The sequence below is a fragment of the Xenopus tropicalis genome, chromosome 1 (assembly GCF_000004195.4).
Source record: "Xenopus tropicalis strain Nigerian chromosome 1, UCB_Xtro_10.0, whole genome shotgun sequence".
NCBI classification, from domain to species: domain Eukaryota; kingdom Metazoa; phylum Chordata; class Amphibia; order Anura; family Pipidae; genus Xenopus; species Xenopus tropicalis.
Window position 1 is genome coordinate 84654313 of NC_030677.2, and position 21848 is coordinate 84676160.

Here is a 21848-nt window from a genome sequence, read left to right on the forward strand (position 1 = left end):
CATGCATGATAGCCATAGTATGAGAGGAAATAAAGCAAAGTGACATGTGGATAAGGTGTAATAACTGAAAAACCCTAAACTTTTACAGCTATTACAGATCTCTATTTTAATTTAAACATATCCCTTCTAAAAAGGTATTTTCTTATCAATGGTAAGGGGAAAGTCCATATATTCCCAATATTCCCTTGTCCTATGGAATTATACCCAGCATAAGTCATGGATTTTGGAATAAAGGATCAAAAACTTTTATGTACCATTTATAAGTATTAAACAAAGTTTTGACTCTAGAGATCCTGGCTCCAAAACTTTGATAAAAGTGTGGTGAATGTAGGCAATCACCTGATATGAACCAGATTTATCCAAACTTACCTGGATTCAAGGGATCCTGCATGCCAGCTTCAGATTTCATTAGGAGACCATGCCGGGGTGGCTCTACCAGCTGGTAAAACAAATCTTCTGGTGCAGTGTCTGTATCAGTTACTGATAGCTGAACTCCTGCATCAGAAACATAAGCTGGAATTAAAACATAGACCACCTGAAGGTATTTTAGGCTTGCATACACTACTGCAGTATCAGAATTAGGAGGCAATTCTATGTATAACAATATTGTAGCAGACCCAGCAGATACTGAAAGGTTTAGTCAGGAACTTGAATATGAACCATAAGATCCAACTTTAAACAAAGCAAGAGTTTTCATTAACCATCTGATTTAACCAGACCTGAAAAAGCCAAATGCTAAATACAAGACTTTCAGCCAAGATACTGCTAATTGAGCTATGACTGATTAACTTGAATTCCTTACTTATGGGTAGATTTATGAAAATGTGAGCTTACAGCTTAATACATAAAAACTCATTTTATGGGATTTTTAGAAGCACATTTACCAGTGGGTCAAAGTTAGAACTCACCAATTGATAAATACACTTCTAAAAATCCCATAGGAGTAAATATAAAATGGGTTTTTATGTATTAAGCTCTAAACTAACTAAACTAATCTGAACTTTTCGAGATTTACTATGCGTCCAAACAGCTAAAAGTCAGAAACCAACAATTTGCCAACTAAAACTTGCAGAGATCATGTAGACGTCAGTGGCAGATTCCCTTCCCTTTTCTGAAAGATTCTTATTTTGCCTCAAAACTTCAGGGGTTTTGGATTTTTAATGCAAGATTTTGTGCAACAATTTGAAAAATTCGAATTTTCAGGCAACAATTTGAAAAAGTCCCAGTTTTTGCGACTTTTTCAGTTTTTTGGGCCTTTTTCAGGATTTTTTTGTATATGTCAGACATTTGTGGAAATGAGTTTAGTTGAATTTTTAAAAAGCACGAATGTTTCCTTATTTTTTTTTAAAAATCTGATAAAAAATAGCAGATGCAAAAATCTGTAAAAACAAGTGAATACTACGAATCGTGAAGTTAACATCATATTATTGGCTCGAAAAAAATACCCAAAAATCGAATATCTTAGAGTAAAAAACCTCCAACAAATGGGTAGGACAGCTTCCACGGTTTTGGCTCTTAATACATTGCAAAAAAATTAACAAAATTATGATTAATAGCGCAGAAAAATATGAATCACGGAAAAAAAACACAACCATTGCTAAATCAGCCCTAATTTGCGAATACAAGTGGAGCTATAGTCATGTAAATTGCCTGCACTTAAATTATGAGATAAAAAACTGCAATGTGGAAAAAACTGATGAATTGCACTTGCACAATGCACTGGCAGTAGTATTTTGTGGGTTACTGAATTAGTTTCCACCACTATAGTATTTTAAAATGTATGGTTTCTTTTTGAATTCTATTTATTAACATTATTTTATAGAGATAACATTTAAATATGATATTATATTTTGGACTAGTACATGAGAAGAGGTTCTAATAAAAAAAATCCATGTTATACATTAATTTCAGTTTATAGTTAGCCCAAAATCTGATAGAATTTGGAGTCTTGTACATGAAAAGTGCTTATTGTGCTCAGCTCAGTAGTCAGGAAAAGCACTGCATTGAAATAAATTTTGTGTAATGTTTGATTTGTGTAATGGTTTTGCTTTACTGTAAATAAGTATTTTGAGTTGCCAGATTTAGGTAAAACAGCATGTGGTTTGTATAATGCAGAGCTATGTTTACTGCAATATGCTTTGTTTTTATAGGGGAGACGACAATAAAACTTACAGCAGGAATTATATACAAGAATTGTGAATTATAAGTGATATTCTGTTGTATTATGGGACCCATGTATAGTTATAATAGCTACTGTAAAATTACCTGGCTCTGTCTGATCCCTGAAAGATCTTAAAGGAGAAAAAAAGGTAAAAACTAGGTAATCTTTATCAGAAAGGTCTATGTAAATACAGCCATAAGCACTCACAGAAACTCTGCCAAAAGATTTGTTGTGTCTGTTTTCCTCTGCCAGAGACAGGCAGCTCTCTCCTCTCTCCCCTCTCCTGCTCAACCCCTCCCTAAAGAATGCTAAGAACTCACTCCCCCCCTTAAGAATGTGGATCAGTAGGAAGCTTCCTCATAGTCTTACAAACTGAGCATGTACACTGGTCTGGGTGTCTGTGCAGGAGCGAGGCATTTTGGGAACTTTCTTTACATAGCTCAGCATTTTTTCTTCTTTTACAAAAATTACTTGGTCTGAGAATGATCCTGTAAATGGCAATTCCCTTCATAAGGGAAATTCTCAACTGGCAGTCCATGCACACATTTATGCAGTACACAGTCTGCAGCAGCAGTTATCAATTTGATTCAATGAAAGGCCCTAGGCCAATGGCTACTATGTCAAATAATAATGTTAATAACTGACCCAATTTGCACTTTTTAGCTGAAGTTGAGTCTTATCTAAGACGCCTGCATGTTGCTTCAAAGGAACTTTTTCACCTTTGTGAATCTATGGACATAGGGGGAAATGTAATAAAAGTCCGTAAAGGAAAAATTATTCGCAAAAATGTATGCCTCTGTGTGAACAAATTTGCCTTTGCACACATTTTTTTATGGGCTTTGCGAACATGGAAACTGAAGAAAGTTTAAGAATTTTTTGTTTGTGACAGTGCGCAGTGTATGTAATTAAACTTCTTAATGAAAAAGTTACGTTTGCTCCAAAATATTACACCACATACAGGCATGCCTTTAAAGTTCACAATGCACAATTAAAATTCACAATGCAATAACAGTCTAATGAACAATATTACATTGCAAAATGCCAATTTTTATTCTTATTTGTTTTTCTGTTTACGACTTTTATTACATTCCCCCATAAATTTTTACAGGGACACACAAAAATGTATTTTTTTAAATCAAAATACTAATATACAAAATACTACAAATATGCAAATAAAAAAGTATCAGTAGGGCTCATTAACTTACCTAAGTGTTAAAGTTAAATTGCACCAATGCGGTTACTTATAGCAACAAATATCCTTTTCTTCTACCTCTTTTTGCCTAATATTGTGTGTTTGTGTCTGGCTGAACACCCCTGATCTACTAAAAGAAACCACAACCTTGCTAAAAAAAAAAAAATAACAATAAAAGCTAATAGCAGTTTCTTACCAATGGGGGCTCTGCCTCCCTGAGTGACCTCCAGAGATGGTGATTTCAGCTGAAAGACAGGAGGCTGGTGCTCAGAAGAGAGCAAATGGATGGTAAACGGCATTTCTGCTGTGGTGAATTCCCCATCTGAGACTGAAAGGGAGAGCATTCAGCATAAAGACAAGCCAACTAATGCATGATGCACGTAAGTGACACATACAGCGGGCCCTGTTTTTGATAAGTATGATTTTTATTCAATTATTAACAACCTTATACTCCAAAAAGTTCCAAACTGTAGCACATCCATCACCCATGAACTTTAATCAAATAATTAATATTTTAGAAAATGAATTCCTTTTTCTCAGTAATAATAAAACATTTGTACTTGATCCCAGCTAAGATATATATAATTCTTATTGAAAGTAAACAATCCTACTCGGTTTATGTAATCTAAATCACAGAAAGACCCCATATCTGGAACACCCCAGGTCTCAAGTAATCTGGATAACAGGTCCTATACTTGTATTAGGAAATGAAAACCAGTTAATCTGATATCAATTATTTTTGCTAGTTTCTAACTTTTTGTAGTATTATAAAACATATCTGTCACGTAACCATCTACAGTATATCTGGACTGCACCAATCTGATTCACAGTAACAAACAATGTGACAAATAGGCGTAGATTCCTTTCATTGCCATCTGTCACTAGCAATTTAATATGAACCCCTTATCCAGAAAACCCCAGGTCCTGAGCATTCTGTGTAACAGGTCCCATACCTGTACTTTTTTCAGTTGCAATTACATTTATACAATGGTAAGTTGCTTAGAATTACATTTTCTTTAATTAAAAATGAAAAGTTTTAGATGGAGTACCCCATTAACTAGATACCACAACTGAAATAGAATTACAGTTTGCATTGCTACTTTGCAGAAGATTTAATTGTATATATTTATATAATATATTTTTTATCAGTTTTTACAACAATGAGAAGAGTTACAGATAGAGAAAAGGTGATTTGTGCATCTGGGACTCATGGTGCAAGAAATAAAATGCTAAGATTATTGGTACTTCATTTGCATTACCTGTGAAGAAGAATCTCACAGATTCAGGAAGTCCTACAAGACAAGAAATGATCAGAGTATTATGTCTTTCATAATTGGATGAAGGCAGTGCTTAGTAACAGTGCAATTACGTATACAAAAACACATAAGTTCTTTATATCTGAAGAAATGCATCTAACTAGATGGATTTTATACATTGAATGCTATATGAACAAGTAGCAAAGCAAAAAAGGCAGCAAGATCACAAGTCACTTGGGCTTGTGCACCTGGGCAGTAATGCATAGTAACCAATTGGTTTTATTAGCTTTGTTCCACTAGCTCTGGTAGAACAATTACTTTAAACATTTAATTTGTAGCAATGGGTTACTGCAAAGCTATTCAAAAAGATGCATGTCCAGAGCAAAGTTAAAACTATTTTTATTCAATAATCCTTTTTTTGCACAGAGATCTATACCCTTATATTTTTATGACTTTTCAGAACCTAATGCACAGGCTCTGCAAGTTTTATAGTATAGTACCCAGTTCCTATTTCTACAAGTGTGGAAAGTCCTCTTAAAGCTTTAATTTTTGGGTATTATATGTAACTGCCCAAGTGCATATCTGCCCCCTGCTGGTTGTGTACTAGTGCTTTGCTTAGGCTCCCAGTGGTTAACACATGACTAGTTCACAGACTATGCCAGTTTCCTTTTTGGTTGCCCTGGCCATTTGTTGATTATCCTTCCCAACCAAAGGTAGCAAGTAACATGATATTTATAGCCAATAAACAGATATAAATATATGCATAAATACAGATAGATAGATAGATAGATAGATAGATAGATAGATAGATAGATAGACAGATCCAATAATTATATTGTTACCTGCAAAGGAAAACTCAGCAATTTCGCTCAGGTGTGTTGCAGCTCTGGGCGGCCGGTATACAATCTTGCCTTGGTTAATGTCTGCCTGTGTGAAGTATGGCACTGAGGAGAGAGGCCTGCCTTTGTGTTCCAAGGTCCCTATAACCAGTAAGTATGTCATTCTGCATTAAATATGAGTGGCATGTCTGGTATTAACTGAGTGCAAAAAAACCTAAAAAACCAGAATATAAAACCATAAGTGTCTACACCAAACCCTCTTATTGAAATGCTATTGTCATCTTAAAAAGAAGTCTATCATCTACAGTTGTTTACATGATTATCTCTTTAAAAAAATGCCTTAAAATGAGAACAACAGGCTGGCACTGGAAAAACTGGACCAATTAATCAGTAAGTGGAGCAGTTAAAATAAGTTCATTTTTAATTTGAAGATAAAGCAAACAAAAAAAAGCCTGATTAAGTGCCCATTTTTGGCATGAAAAGCGTCAGAGTGTTTTTTGTTTAAAATGCTTTTTGTTTGAATAAAAATGAACTTGTTTTAGGTGCACCACTCACTGATTAATTGGTTCAGTTTTTCCAGTGCCAGCATATTGTTCTCATTTTGAGGCATTTTTTGTTTTGAGTTCTCCTTTGAGCTGAAGGTATTTGAGGTTTGGGCACCTGGACTAAGGTGCTAAGAACTGAATATACCCTTAAACTATTCTGTCCGGAAATTTTTATCTATGTGGGGATTATCTCTTTGTCAACTTGTACATGATTTTTTAAAAAATACCTGCACCCATTGAACTCTTATATCTGAGATTTATCTAGTTGCAGTTGTGTCTTGAGGCTTTACCTCCTGATAAAGATAAATTGTATGCGAAAACTTAACATTAATATATGCAGGGCCATACTAGGCCGGTGGAACACCGAAGTGGGGAGACACCCCATCTGACACTGAATATATGGTAATGTGGATACCACTGCTATTAGTCTATCCCGGACCAGAACTAAGGGTAGCAGAAGAGACGTGTGCTCAGAGAGCAACAGTAAGAGGCACTGAATCCCCCTGCTGCACCTGCTGTGAAGGGATTTGGTTGTGCAGAGAGGGAGCAGTGGTGTTGTGCGGGAAGGGGGTGATTAGCCTTGGGTGCTCTCAGCTGTAGGCCTGGCACTGCATAGCTCTATATAGAAATTTTAGCACACTGGAGATAAAAAAAAAATATATATTTTAGACTCCTTTGTTAAATGTACTTGTGCCTTTCTCATATCTGTTTGGAAGGTTTTTGACTTTACAATAGTCAGAAATTTCCTAAAAAGAATAAAACTAATATTGCATACAATAAACACAATAATTGTAGTTCCCAACTGAAATATGGCTGTAGCTTGCTTTAAAGAAAAAAAACCGTACTGAGTGAAAACATTTTTTTGTTTTTAGTATTTCTATAAAACATATCTTTCACGTAAGAATCTACGTCTGGACTGCACAGATCTGACGCACAGTAACAACCAATGTGACAAATAGCTGTGAATTCCTTTCAGTGTCTTCTCCCACTAGCAGTTTAATATGAACCGCATGCTGCTTGTTTAGTGACTGCCTTTCCAGATAGAGCGAATCAATCAATTTAAAAATCCAATTTTCTCATTAGTTATTGCTCACACTAAAACAGTAACGCGTGAGCTGAATCCGACTGTTGACTTTTCCAGTGACCTCCAGCACTGTGAATCAGAACATTTTAGTTTAGTACTGTTGTGAAACTATTAATTGCAAATATTGTATGATAAAAGGACCTCTGTGGAAACCTATATTTGTACTTATGCCAGAAACCAATAAAGTACTAGACCGACAGAGATATGCGCAATAGTAGAATATAAGGCCATAGTTCTCATTTCCTAATGCAAGGACAAGTGAAAAGTGCTCAACTGGGTGCAAAATTGGGTATGCATTGACGTTATTCACAAAGCAACCTGTGTTCTTAATTAAATGCTGATAGCAACCTGCAGGGAGAAAACAATGTGCCTGTTCTATCCACTTTACTGAACTGCATAAGGGTGCATGGACACAAGCCTGGGCCTGCAGTTAGGGTTCCCATAGCAGTTTCTGTCTATAGTCACAATTGATTTGTTAAACAAAACTGACACCACATGCCAGTAGTGAGCCCAAACTTGTGAATGATTTACCAAACAGACATTCATTTTAATCAGTAATTGTGCATCACCATTGGGGGGGGTGCTACTTAGAAGGTGCTGGCTATTACACTGGAATTCTGGGGAAACTGCTGCATTGTGGATAAAACAACCATGCATCTTTGCACATTTTACCAAGTTTGTAGGTGAACACATATATGTAAGATGGGAAAAATACCTTTATTTCGTCAGGGATCCCTGACAAAGGTAGGGAACTGAAACGTAGGATTAATAAACCTCACTATTTGAATTTACCACTTTTGTTATTTTGCACTGTATTGTGTAAAACCCTGTGAGTGCCGTCACTCTGCCATTTACTATTTTATATCCTGCTCTGGCACCCAGGTATCGCTAAGAATTGAAGGAGTGCTTCCTAATCTGTACTTGTATATATATATATAGAAAACATAATCCAAATACAAGTCACATATAGAGTCAGTTTTGTTTTCTCACCTTCATTTGGGCGCAAGGGCACAGTTACATTGTAGACTATTTTTTCACTTGGGCTCTCTGCATCAACAAAAGAAAGATAATGGGATCCAATCACTGTCAAACGGTCTTCAAGTGCCTAGAAAAATAAGTTTGTATTCTGTTGGTGGGCAAACCTGTTTATTTTCACTCTATAAAGTTGCTGGAGCACAAATATGTTTATTGCAGATAAGATTGGTCTCAAGGGATTAAGTCCAAAGATACATTTCACAAAGCCAAAGGAAATGCTAGGTTATTTCTGCATAATCAATTCCAATAGCAATAATGTATGATTTATTTATTTCAACACCTATGATCTCATCTTTTCATTGCAGAACACTTGCTTTATAAATCTAGAAAATCTCCTTATTTAGTGATAAATTGGAGAAAATTTAAACTGAAAATTCTGCTGCATTATACACCAAATCAATGTCCATTAAAATGTTGAAGGAAAACAACTCTTCTTATCATTAAAGAAACACTAAAATACAAGTTGCTGTGATTCTCTCAGATTATCTCAGTACATGGAGATCTTCCATGTATTAACCAGTTATTTAATATATGCCATGCTTCTGAGACCTCCAGCTGGACAGTCTCGTAAATCAGGTAATTAAATGGACATGTATTTTATCATGCAAAAAGTTTAAGAGCCATTTTATAGTGACTATTTTCTATTTCAAAAAAGCACTTACAGGTCACCTGGTTAAAAGTATATATTTAAATATATATATTTGGTTGAAATGGGTTAATATACTTGATATGGTCAAAATATTTCAGCCAGCACAACAAGTAAAGTGCAAGCAGGGCTTAGCCCCTGCGTGTTTATTCAAAAAGCAACATTTCGGAGGCATACCCCTTCGTCAGGCATGCCTGAAATATTTTGACCAATTAATATACTTGATACACATTTTTTGATTAACCAGTTTATTTTGTAAACAGGTACTTAAGTTGTATGTTGTGTTATACAGCGCTGCGTACCCTTGTGGCGCTTTATAAATAAAGTTATACATACATACATACATAAGTAATTGTTCCACAGCCAACTTAGGCAGTTTTAACAGTTCGGTACTTAAACAGTGCTCCAGAAAATAGTACCAAGTAGTCTAAAAAGTCTAAAAGAAAATACCAGCAATACTCCTCTAGGAAATAAAGAGATCAGGCGTTTTTTCTTACAGTCATATGAAGAGAGGATCCAGGAGACAGTTGAGGGGCCCCAGGATGGTTTGGAACAATACCAATGCTGAAGACATGACTGTCCTGTGGCGTCTGAGAAGTTGCACTCGAAATCTGCCAAGAAATTAATCACTGAATTTGACCATTGAAAATGTTCCTTTATTTCAAATCTGCAAAATCCATTCAATTAATTAAAATACAGCCAGTTCTAAAGAATTTTGCCTCTCCATAAACAGTGCCTTAATTATCTGTGCAGCAAAACAATCATAATTAATTGCACATATTATACAGATGGGCAAAAAACACTACCCAAATGATGTTATGCTTCATGGATTCATATTCCCTTACATGATCTGACATAAAACTCCTTTTAAATCAAGTGTGATATCTTGCCAGCTACTCACTAACTTTCCATTTTGGATATTTTTTTCTGTTTTCTTTTGGGAAAGGGATTGAGAGTTTTGATTGTCTGACCACCTATATCTCTGGCTAGTTTCACTTTGAGTTATATCTCCAAACCTATGGATATATAACATTATGTAAGCTACCTTTACCTGCCTGGGCTATGCTGAATACACAACAAGTTGGTAATCCCAGTGGAAACCTGTATTTATCTGTCTCAATACAGATTTAAAAAAATCGGATTTGTATTATCAAAGGAAATAACAGTAGGCATTCTTACAATGGATACTGAATGATTCATCAGATTTATTACAGTATCATTTTCTCTTGAGTATCCTAGATCTTTCACTCGTTAATTTTATGACAAAAGTGTCACAGCAAGAAGGGCAAAAACCCCCAACCAATCAATGATTTTAATGAAAATGCAGAATGGAATCTCTCTAATCCCACCTGATTGGAGAAAACATTGGAGAGTGCACTGCGAAATAAATGAGATGATATAAACTTCCCTGAAAAGCAGGCTGTTAGGCAGCACACACTTTATTTCCCTTTAACACAATATCCTTGGCACAGCTGGCTCCTTTCTTCACAGATCTCACTCTCTGCCTCCAATAAAGATATTTCTGCTCTTTTTATAGTTACAGAATAACTCCACTACATGCTCTGACTAGAGAGACATAACATTAATTTAGTGGAATGTTAAAAAGCCTTGCTTACATCTGCATCAAATGCTCCCAGTTCACTCCTTATGGTACTGAATTATTGTCAGAGTTCTTCTGCAAATTACTTTAATCACCCATACTGATGGATAGCACAAGAGCAATCATCAAGGGGTCCTTCTCATAATGACTGGGATGAACTCTGTGTGCTCGGATTCCTCCAACAACCAGATGCTCCTAACACTTTTCTTGTTCTAACACTTATTTTGCTATGTTGTTTAATGGTAGAAAATGTTCAGAGCAAACTAAGGAAGTTATTTTCACTAAAAAAGAATAACTGTGGGCTGCATAGTTTAATAAAATTGGCAGAGCTGCTTCAATTTGTATTTGAAAGGATGTGCTTTGTTTTGCCATGTTATTTAGATCAGGAATGGACAAAAACCTTGATATGTAGTAGTTCTAAGTTTTTTAACCTGCCATATTTCCATGAGAATAACATGGTAGCAAAACACCCACAATGGCTGATGCTCTAGCAAATTTTACCCCCAACTGGGGAATTTCAGAAAGTTTTCATGTGCTTCCCACAGGCATAATCAGGGGGCACTGGGATACAATTTCTGGTTTAGGTATGGGACCTGTTATCCAGAATGCTGGGGATTTCTGGATAAGGGATATTTCTGTAATCTGGATCTCTATATCTTAAAATTACTAAGAAAAATATTAACATTAAACAATCAACTTAATAAGACTACTTATATCTTTGTTAGGATCAAATACCGGGTTTAGTTATATTATTACAGAAAAAAAGGAAATATGTTTTAAAAATGTGAATTATTTCCTTAAAATAGTCTATGGGAGGTGGCCTTTCCGTAATTAGAAACTTTCTGAACAACGGGTACTTTGATGTTGCCTTTTTTGCACACGCAACCTAGTGGCAGAAGTATTTTTAAAAAATAATATATGCCTGAATAAACTAAATTCATAAATGTATAAAGAAAAACAACTCACTGGGAAAAAAATTATGTTTTCCTTTAAGCTACTCCTTCATGTGCTGGGTGAGCAATTCTTGAGTTTTGTTCTTAACACTGCTTCTTGTAGATTTCCTGTGTTTAAAATACAAAACACTAACCCATGGTGCTGCTAAACTCCCATGATGCTGAAAATTGTGTCACTGGTATTTGCTCTCTTACACAAGACCTTCCTGTTCAGATTTGCCATAAGAAAAAATCATTAAAGGAGCAGGAAAGGCTAATAAGCTGCAGGCATACCTTCAGTTGTCTTAGGGCTCTGTCACACGGGGACATTGTCGCCGGTGGGATGGCACACGCAGCGGCGTGATTTTGGGAAATTGGCGAAGTTGCCTTGCGATGCTTTTTCGGCGTTTTCCCGAAATCGCGTCGCCGCGTGTGCCATCCCACCGGCGACTTACATTGTCGCCAGTGGGATGGCGACTGGCGGCAACTCGGGGAGATTAGTCGCCCGCGAACAGGGAGTTTTGTCGCGGGCGACTAATCTCCCTGTGTGCCAGAGCCCTCAATAGTGCCCTTAAGTCTCCCCATATTTCTCCTGTTGAGATGATCAGAAGCCTCATAGGATAAAAAAAACGCTGAGCTCTGCAAAGAAAATTCCCATAATGCCTCGCTCCTGCACAGACCCCTGTACATGCCCAGTTTGTAAGACTATGAGGAAGCTTTCTGCTTATGGGAGAGGGAGCAGGTGAGGGGAGAAAGCTGTGTGTCTCTGTCACAGGAATTACAGAGACAAGGAAGGAGACAAGAAATCCTGTTTCTTTTGACTCAGTGTAGCGTTTCTGTGAGTGTTTAAGGCTGTATTTACATAGACCTTTCTGATAAAGCTTACTTAGTTTTTACCTTTCCTTCTCCTTTAAACCTATAATCTGGGGCATAGCAATAAATATGGCAGAAACAGTAACAGCTAAAGGACACATAAGTACAGTGGACTTCTGGGTATTCAGGCTGATGGTCAGTTTACATATATATATATACAAAATAAAATGTTATCTTAAAATGTTTTAGTGATGTGGAGCTATAAATTATTTTGGTGTAGATTCAATAAATAAACTAAGACATTTTGTACAAAGCTTTGAGCAGCTTGCACTAAAGTATCAAAATGTAATCTTGTAGTGGTGAGTATCTAATGTAAGGAACCAATGATTAAATCAGTTTTTATTGAGGTAAAAGTCTCACCACACTAATTAGCAAAGAAAATGACCAACTCTTTAAAGGTGTTATTTATATACCCTTATAATTACCAACCCTACAAAGTGGTTGGTAATCTCTTGTTATCACCATCTGGCACCTGCTGTATTACACAGCTCTGCTGCTGGAAAAAGAGTCTCAGAAGTATAAAAGCTATTTCTTAAATGCAGTGCTTTTATATCTACAAAGGCCCCACTTTGAGTCCACTTTACTTCCCTCTTCCCAGCATTTTCCTATCATTCATAATACTTAGAAATGTTTTTACCTATAAAGCAAAAAAAAATTAGTATTCTTGGGATATGCTTTATTTGCTCATTCTTCATGCAGCAAATAACATGTTTCCACCACATCGTCTATGACCAACACACATGCCAATTACAAGACTATAGGCACCTTTAGAAATTATGCACATATTTGTAAGGGCGAAGACACACACAGCAATTAGTAGCTGCGACTTCTTAAAAAGCTGCTGCGACTAATCTGGGGAGCGAATCCACACGGACAATTAGCCACAGCAAGTTATACTCTAGCCTATGGCGGGAAAGCTGCTGCGATTAGTTGCTGTGACCGACTTTTTAAAAAGTTGTGGTGACTAATTGTCGTGTGTGTCTTTGCCCTTAATGTTAGGATTATTCTTTTTCTGTCCTGTTAAACAGCAAATAGTTTACATCAAATAAAGACATTAGTAGTCTAGCAGTGTAGGGCAGTTTTGGTTCCATGCAATAGCTCTCCAGTATTTAAACAGTTATCTGCTTCTAAAGGTTCCTGATTCCAGTAGTGAGGCAGGGTTTTGTATAACAGATAAATAGGAAAAAAATAAAAATAAAATGATGATGAAATGAATCATAACAATAACAACCTTGGCTTAGAAATAGATTATTTGCTTTCTGGTTGTTAGAGGCATTTACCTCACCAACTAACTAGTTAAGCACTGACAAGTTGTAAACTACAAAACAAAAAATAAATATTATTTGCTTAGAATATATCTGTATACAAGATAAAGTACAAATAATATATTTTCATTTTAAGATGAAGTCAAGGGATAATATAAATCATGCATGATATACTGTAAACACCATGTATCCATTAAGGTGCCATATCAAATAGAGGAACCAGAGATGTTAGGTTGAGGAGAGCTAAAGGAGCCAAAAATCCTACCAAAGCAGTATAACTCTTCCTAAACTAGCTTACTATAGACTTCCTTAAGTGACAGATAAAATGTCTTATTGTTTTTATGGCAGTGCTATGTTAGAGAATTGAGACATATTAATATTTTCTGCTTTAAAGGACAAGGAAAAACTTAATCACTGGGGTGGCAATTGGTTAGGCTGTTGTTTGTTGATTATAATCACTAATCTCAGCATTTCTCTTCACTCAAAAATACACCGGCCTGGGGTACTATTTTGAGGTCTGATCTTACTCTACTGATCAAGTGTGATGCCCATGGCAGCTGTGAAAAACCTCTGGGATAAGATTAAGTTAGCAATTATAATCAATGTGTTTGTGCCTAGCAAATTGCCAATGCCTGTTGATTGTTATTCAATCAATTACCCTCGCTAATATATTGTAAATCAGGCACTCCCAATTGTCTAAAATAAGACAAAACTTCACTGGTTGCAAACTAGATTTCAAGGTAAGGCTGCATTAAAAAAACTTAACATCAGCCGGACAGTGAGCTCTTATATTTGTAATAAATGTTCTCCTACCTGGAAGGTAAATGAGTCTTTCCCTTGTGAATGAGACCCAGACTGTCTGTACCACACAAGTCCTTCATTAATATCCTGTTGGGTAAATGAGGAGGTTTGTGTGGCTACTCTGCCATCAGGCAGGCGCTGCCATCCATTTGCAGGGCCATCAGCAGGCATTGGCACTAGTAAAACAACATCACCTGTTGGGCAACAAAACATCACTATTCAGTAAATTGGGTAAATGACTTACAAGCAACACAGCATAATTCTTCTTTACATATCCTTGCTAGCTACAGTAGTTATTTCAGGTACTGGGAATATGTCTGAGGCAAAACTATGAACTACACTTGTGCAGTAATATTTAGGGTGTCCTCCACAAAAAAATGGATTTGTTTTGCATAACAAAAGAAAATTTAAATCTAAGTAACTTTTCAATGAACATTCATTACAGATTTCAACGGTTTGAAAGTTATTTGCAGAATGTAATTCAGATAGATAATTCTTTCAATTACAATTACATTTACAAATAACCAATGGAAATTTTGAAATTATAAAATAATAGAGGACAGTTGCTTAGAATTATATTTTCTTTTACTATTTTTTTTTTTGTTAGTTTGTTTTTTTGTAGAAGGGCAACTACTGCTTTTATAAATTACAGGTATAGGATTCATTACCTGTAAACTCTTATCCTGAGAGCTTTAAAATGCTCTAATTCAATAGAGTTTGTTTTGTCTGTAGCACTAATAAGTATGTAGTACCCATGCGCTGGCCTGGGGAAAAAGTCACACAATAATATGCCATCTTACTCACTTTTCCCAGGTGTCTATCCAGCTGCCTAACTAAGCAGTGCTGGGTCCCCCTGCAAATAATTCTGCAGAGGGGCCCAGCTCACAAATAATAATGTGCACATTCCTTTCTTGTCACCCATGCCCCCCCCTTCCCTCTACTTGCTCCCTTGCTTAGTGGCAGGCAGAGTGGGGAGGCAGTAGTGTGTCATTTAGTGTTTCTAAAGCAAACATACAACTTTTACCAGTGCAGGGCAACATTACATAATATTTTAATTACTTTGATACACATATTTTAGTGTTACTGTTTTTTTTAAGGCAGTCCTTGCCTGATGCATCTGCATACTGGCACCTGATGGATGGCTGACCTATTAATACATGGATAACTATACATTTCTTTTAATAATCCTCTTCAGTATTTTACAGATGTAGGTTGTTCCATGATAGCAGTTACTCTGCATGAAGTGCTTTAAATTAAAATAAAAGTTTTAAATGAAGGACAGCCACCTCAGTAATTAAAAACGTGTATGTGTAGTTCTATGTATAAAGCTGTGATAAAAGTTCTTACCAAACCGTGGGAGTTCATCAATGATTGTATAGATGATCTCGTTGCTGGAACCAGAAGCCCTGGCTTGCAATAACTTATTGGATATTTGTAGCATTCCACCCTCAGGCAACCACAAAGGTGAGTTGAGAACAAGCTGAAGGCCTTTGCTTTGCTGGTAATGGGGAAAACCAGGGACATCATAAAAGGATATCAATTATTACCAAATATGTATTTTAAATAATACAGATACAAAACAAGGTTAGACCCACTCCCTGTCTGCGAGAGGCATTCTTCAAAAGCTATAGCCTGGTATAACACGGCAAGCAATCTGCCAGATTTTAGCATAAATACTTTGCTGGAATGGAAATATATAGGCCCTAAAGTAAATAAAGGGTTGCCCACAGCCTGTGATCATGACAAAGCAAGAAGGTCTCCTTTTCATGTCATGATTGTGTGCAAAACATAGGGGTAGATTTATCAATGTGTGAGTTTAGAGCTCAAAACGTAAAAACTCACCCATGTTCCTATGGGTTTTTTAGAGGTGTATTTATCAAATGGTGAGTTCTAACTTTCACCCACTGATAAATCCGCTTCTAAAAATCCCATAGGAATAAATAGAACATGGGTGAGTTTTTATGGATTAAACTCCAAACTCACATTTTGATAAATCTGCCCCATATGGTCAGATTCAGTTCAATAAGAAAAACTTATCTTGTGAAAACTCAATAGAAGTCTATATAGGTCCTTAACAACCATGCAATGCAGTTGCAGTCACACAACAGCAGCTATGAACAAATCAGCAAAGGAGTAAACATCATATACTGTACAGTTTAGAAGAAAATAAATCTTTTTAATGTTTTTTTGAGTTTTTTTTAAATAAATTAGGACACATTCAAGATTTTTGAGGATCAGAAAAAAAAAAATCGGAAAATTCACTTTTGATAAATTAGCCTCCTTGTCTGGGCATAATGCCTGTACATTCGTTTTGCATTAGACCTGCCTGACTTATGCTTCCTGTGCTTTTTTTTTATAAATAGTTAGTTAAATGTCGTGGTTGACATTTAAATGGCTGCATAACAATTATTTTAGGCAGTCTGTTGTCTTTGAAGGAAATGTACAGGCGTTCTAAACAAGCATTCATTAAAATTCAAGGTTAGAGGTTATAAACTGCTTCAATACCCATGAGGAAGATGATTTAACAAGTAACTCAGAAGAAGGCTAAAAAAATCAAATATTCTATACTAATGTTATTAGCTGCCTTTGATGCTGTAATCCATTTAATTGCCTATTAGAATTTCCAGAGCCTGTTAAGCCCACTTAGAAGTAGTGCTCACCTTAACTGTATTTTCCTATCGATATATAGACGTCATTATTATAATTTCTACACCTAGTATTGCTGCCTCTAAACCTTAGTTTGAATATGCACACTGTGCAAGACACAGGAGTAAAATAAGAAAGATGAGGCTAGAGACAACAGATCATGTAAAAGCCACCAATAGTGCTACACATCGGCACCATTGTTGTAAATGTAAATTGGTACATGGTTACAATTACAAGAAAAGGTAATGCATTGTGGGAAAACCAGATGCCAAATGTGACTGGTATGTAATCACCACTTCTGAAATTCTTACACTTAAAAATAGAGGGTATTTTATTTCCTATAAATGAGACAATTTCAGGCTATTATAATTTGTGACTCCTTTTGGAAGTAATGAGTGCCCTGTTGTTATCCAACATTAAAAAATGCTACCTGCCTGAGTCCATAAATCATGTCTATTATAGGCAAAATATATAAGGCCAGAACCTTTTAACTTGTCAATTCAGGTTGTTAGAATTTACATTTTTCCTGTCTAGTATCAAGGCAATCCCTATGACCATAACTATAAGATTATTGGATGTTTGCTAGCAAATGGACCTCCTTTAATACAAGACTGTCTTCTTTTCTAGAACTCAATATGGTTTTAAGATAGCATCACCAGTAGGTGTCGTCCACCTCAGCTTCTCATTTTGGACTGGAGGTAACTAAAACTCCTTCTATTACTTCCAGCCATCTACACAAGTTTGGACTAACAGTGAAAGGAAATCCACTATCTATCCAAAGTTCTCCAGAAACACATATATAAAATCTGGATCAACTCATCTCCCCTTCAATACTATTCCAGCTGTAAACTCACATTTCCAACGGAATCAGTAGATTATAGATAAGAACAGAAAAGATATTATGAATGCTCATAAGAGCATCTTTGAAACAGCACAGTTTCCAGAAACAAATAGCAATATAGGTCTGTAAATGAAATCATAAAGAAGCAAGTCAGGACACGGCTATAAACACATCATCCATGTATCATGTCACAGGGCGGTGAAAAATAGTTTCCCTCCAAAATCCTGAAGTGTTAAGTTCTTTAAAATAAACATCTCCAAGGTAATATCTTTTGTTAATATTTTTTTTGTATCTGAGCTTCCTCAAAGGTCGACAAAATGACTGAAGCAAGAGACAGAAAATCAATTCTTCTCTCATTAAGCCAGAGCCAGTGAAAACTCAGACAGGATTTAAAAAGTATTAAAAAGAATATATCTTGGAGGGGAAAACTGACATAAAATATATCTAAAAATGGATACTGGTGTGTTTTCATTTATTCTTCAGCCCTGTTTTAAAAGATATTTTTCTTTATGATAGGACCAAGCTTATCCTGAAATGATTGTTTAAAAGTATGATTTGCCCATCAACAAAAAGGTCCATTTCAAGCAATATCATCTAGTTGAAGCTAGGAAAACTACCTGCTTGGTCCTGCAAGCAATTGGACAATGGGCAAATTTCATTGCTAACTATGAAAATTTTCAAATGCAATTGATTTTTCTGACAGATGAAAAAACACTACAATGTACGGTCGTTCAGTGCCCACTAACCTTACATTAATTTGACAGATTAGTTGGATCGCACTGAAATTGATCACTGGGAAGTGAAAAATATTAATGTATATGGGCAACTTTAATGTGTTGCTGCAGCCTTAAAAAGAAACTATACCCCTAAACACTGCAGACCACTTAAAACAGCCCCTATCTAAAATGTAGTTGCATATTAATAAAGGAGGTCATTTACAAGCACAAAGGCAGTGTGCAAAGTGCAATTTCAGAAGTAACAGCCCTCAAAGCAGCATTTTCCCTCATAATTCATGTGTCATTGCACTTTTCTGGGAGAGTTGCGCCTGACACAGATGTGGGCAATGAAGCAAAACTGACATAGCTTGCAAATTGGACACAATTAAACGTTGCCTTATTTCTGGCATATGTTGTGAGAGTGATGTGTTCTTTAGGTAACAGGTGCACTGCGGTAACTGATGCATGTGTAGGAAATTGCTCATCTTGGGTGCTATTGGTTTTTTTTTTTTTTTAAATCACAAAGGCTAGGTGTGATTTTTATCTTCCCCATCTGACCAGTTAATATGTTAGCTGTGGGGCAGGTGGGGAAAACTTGCATAAAAAGGGAGCACTAGACTGTGGTGGGAGAGCCTGTGAATGGGGGGCAGCATTTGAAGACTGCAAAACAGAAGTGCTGGAGGATGCAGAGGGAGTCAGAATGGACATTAAAGTTAAAGTACCTAAAGTACCTTTAACTAATGGGATGTTACTTACAACTGACTGTGGCCAAGTTAGCGGCCTTGAAACTGCACTTGCAGTAGGAAATGACCCCTGAAATCCTTTAAAGAAAAACATACTTTTCTACTAATATGTGGCACTTATTCTTTAGAGAAACCATTCATTTCAAGTACTGGCTCATATGAGGCACTGTGCTTACACTCAAATTACTGACATGCATACCTTTTAAAGGTCCCTTATGATAATACTTATCTATTGGTTAAAGGAATACGGTCATGGGAAAACATCTATTTTTCAAAACACATGAGTTAATAGAGCTTCTCCAGCAGAATCCTGCATTGAAATCCATTTTACAAAAAACGCAAACATATATGAATTAATTTTTATATTCATTTTTACATTTCACATGGTGCTAGCCATACTCTTCATTTCCCAGGGTGTTAAAGCCATGTGACCTGTGCTCTGAAGTCACACTTTACAGCTGCAAGTTGGGGTGATATCACTCCACTCACTTTCCCCCCCAGCAGCTGATCAGCAGAACAATGGAAAGGTAGCCAGATAGCAGCTCCCAGTAGATATCAGAATAGCCTCATTAGTAATACATCCAAGTCCGGCTTGGGACTCCTCCAGTTCCATGGGAACAGGTAAAACAATTGGTTACCTTGGTTGGACAGTTCTAATGTCTACACACTGGCTACTTCTAAAAGCTCAGAATCAGGCACAATGCACTAAAATGGTTGCCTACACCCAAATATTACAACTAAAGTTATTCTTAGAACTTTTTAATTGGTCTTCATTTTTTATTTGTTACCGTTTCTAATTTATTAGTCTTTTACTTCCAACTCTTTCCAGCTTTCAAATGGGGGTCACTGAAGCCAGAAGCCGACAAACTATTGTTCTGTGAGGCTACAATTTTATTGTTATGTATTATGAATTTTCTTTCTATTCAGGTCCTCTTCTATTCATATTCCAATGTGTCACTCACATCACTGCTTGGTTGCCAGGGTGATTTGGACCCTAGCAATCAGCTGCTAAAATTCCAAACTGGAGAGATGCTTAACAAAAAGCAAATAATTAAAAAAAACACACATAATAAAAAATGAAGACCAATTGCAAACTGTTTCAAAATATCACTATCAACATCATACTAAAAGTTAATTCAGAGGTGAACAACCCTTTAATGTATATTGGAATGTTAGAATTACATATGCTTTAATAACAGAAAAACAGTTCTTAGTTGGCAATCCTCTTTAAGATAGACTTTTCCAATCCATGAGCAGACAGCCATACTTTAGAACTAAAGAGTAACTGAACATTATCTACGGAGATTTACTTGAGATTATTTACATTAATATTATGCCACTGAAAGATTGTATCTGTTTGCAAAACTGCTTTTGAGGCCTTACCAGCATAGTGCATTACTTTGCTTCCTTCCATTATTCATGAACATTAGTCTTTCCTACTGGATGTATATTTAGGCATGAGCTCCCCAATTTCTGTATAAATACTTTATGAGGGTTTTAAAGGAAATATTTGCTGTGAATCAAACACAAGGACACGGTGTCTAGAGAACTAATTACTGAGAAAAATGAGGATCCATAAATGTGGAGGATGTTGGCGCAAGTATAAAGAGCTATAAATGACGAGCCAGCAATTTATATGGGTAGGACAAAAAGGCAACTTCAGTATTAACTTTCTAAAGATTGTTTACATACTTGTGTAACGTTAAGTTGGTGCAATGCTTCCTCTGAGATTGCTATGTCATGTTATATACACCTTAACTTGCTTAGGATGTCTAAATTTTGGGAACCAGGGGCAGTGGGTGAATTTTTTTGTTGTGGTGAGGCGACCGGAAAGCTTTCCATTTTTTTCATTATTCTCTGCCTGCATTAGGACTGACATAATGAAGTATTCTCAACAAAGCAATGGCTGGCAGAGGATTTTTAAAGCTTCCAGCATTAACTGAAAGCAGTGATCAAATTTGTAAGAATAAATGCTTCCACTAATGGAGATTTTCTGCCTAGAAATAAAGCTTGCTTTCATTTTAGATATACAGTTACTTTCATAAAGTGATCAAAGCAGTGTGTCTCCTGTCATTTTATTTTAGTCTAAACTGTTATTCTGTTCAGAGTGAAAAGACCTGCAAAACTTGAAATAAATAAATCCCTGATGCATAGTTTGAGAATATCTAACAAATGTCCAGCAATGTAATGTGTCCTTTAACCCATGTTTTTCCCTCTGATCCTAGAGTTCAAGGCCAAGTGCCCTTTTTTGCCCTACCCATAAACTATACAACTTCCACAACATTAACTGACAGCATAAGTTATGTCATAATGCATACCATACATGATTTCACGATTTTCACGATTCATGATTTTTACAAGTACATTACCAGAGTAATACACAATCCATCACTTCATATTTAGAGAGCTGGGTTGATTTTGGTTTAACTTCTCTGCAATACCAAGATATACTATTAATATAACATTTTTTAACATTTGGAATCCCAAAACCCAGGTCCTGGTCAGAGTTCACATTTATACACCTATAGCTGCACTTTGTGAGGAGCCCTCTGCTACTCAGATGCCGCCAGGTCTTAAAGTGAGAGAACCAAGGCAGAAGTTCTAGGCAGGCAAAGGAACCAGTGTGTGTTGCAGTAGTAACGGGAAAGAGCAGAGCGTAGCCAAGGTTGATAA

The 21848-nt window shown here is 36.2% G+C and overlaps 1 protein-coding gene across 4 annotated transcripts in view; it reads right to left on the reverse strand.

The window, feature by feature from the left end:
- fras1 (Fraser extracellular matrix complex subunit 1) overlaps nt 1-21848 on the reverse strand; it is a 257678-nt gene that overhangs the window by 50464 nt on the left and 185366 nt on the right. For all 4 annotated transcript variants that reach the window (XR_004223099.1, XR_004223098.1, XM_031903422.1 and 1 more), the window contains 8 exons: nt 15577-15727; nt 14242-14423; nt 9256-9369; nt 8068-8182; nt 5452-5589; nt 4613-4645; nt 3550-3681; nt 370-495 (listed from right to left, as the gene is read on the reverse strand). Coding sequence is in view for 2 of the 4 variants with exons in the window: in XM_031903422.1 (XP_031759282.1) it covers nt 370-495; nt 3550-3681; nt 4613-4645; nt 5452-5589; nt 8068-8182; nt 9256-9369; nt 14242-14423; nt 15577-15727 (991 nt within the window). In the remaining 2 variants the exon portion in view is untranslated. The remainder of the gene's footprint in view (nt 1-369; nt 496-3549; nt 3682-4612; nt 4646-5451; nt 5590-8067; nt 8183-9255; nt 9370-14241; nt 14424-15576; nt 15728-21848) is intronic.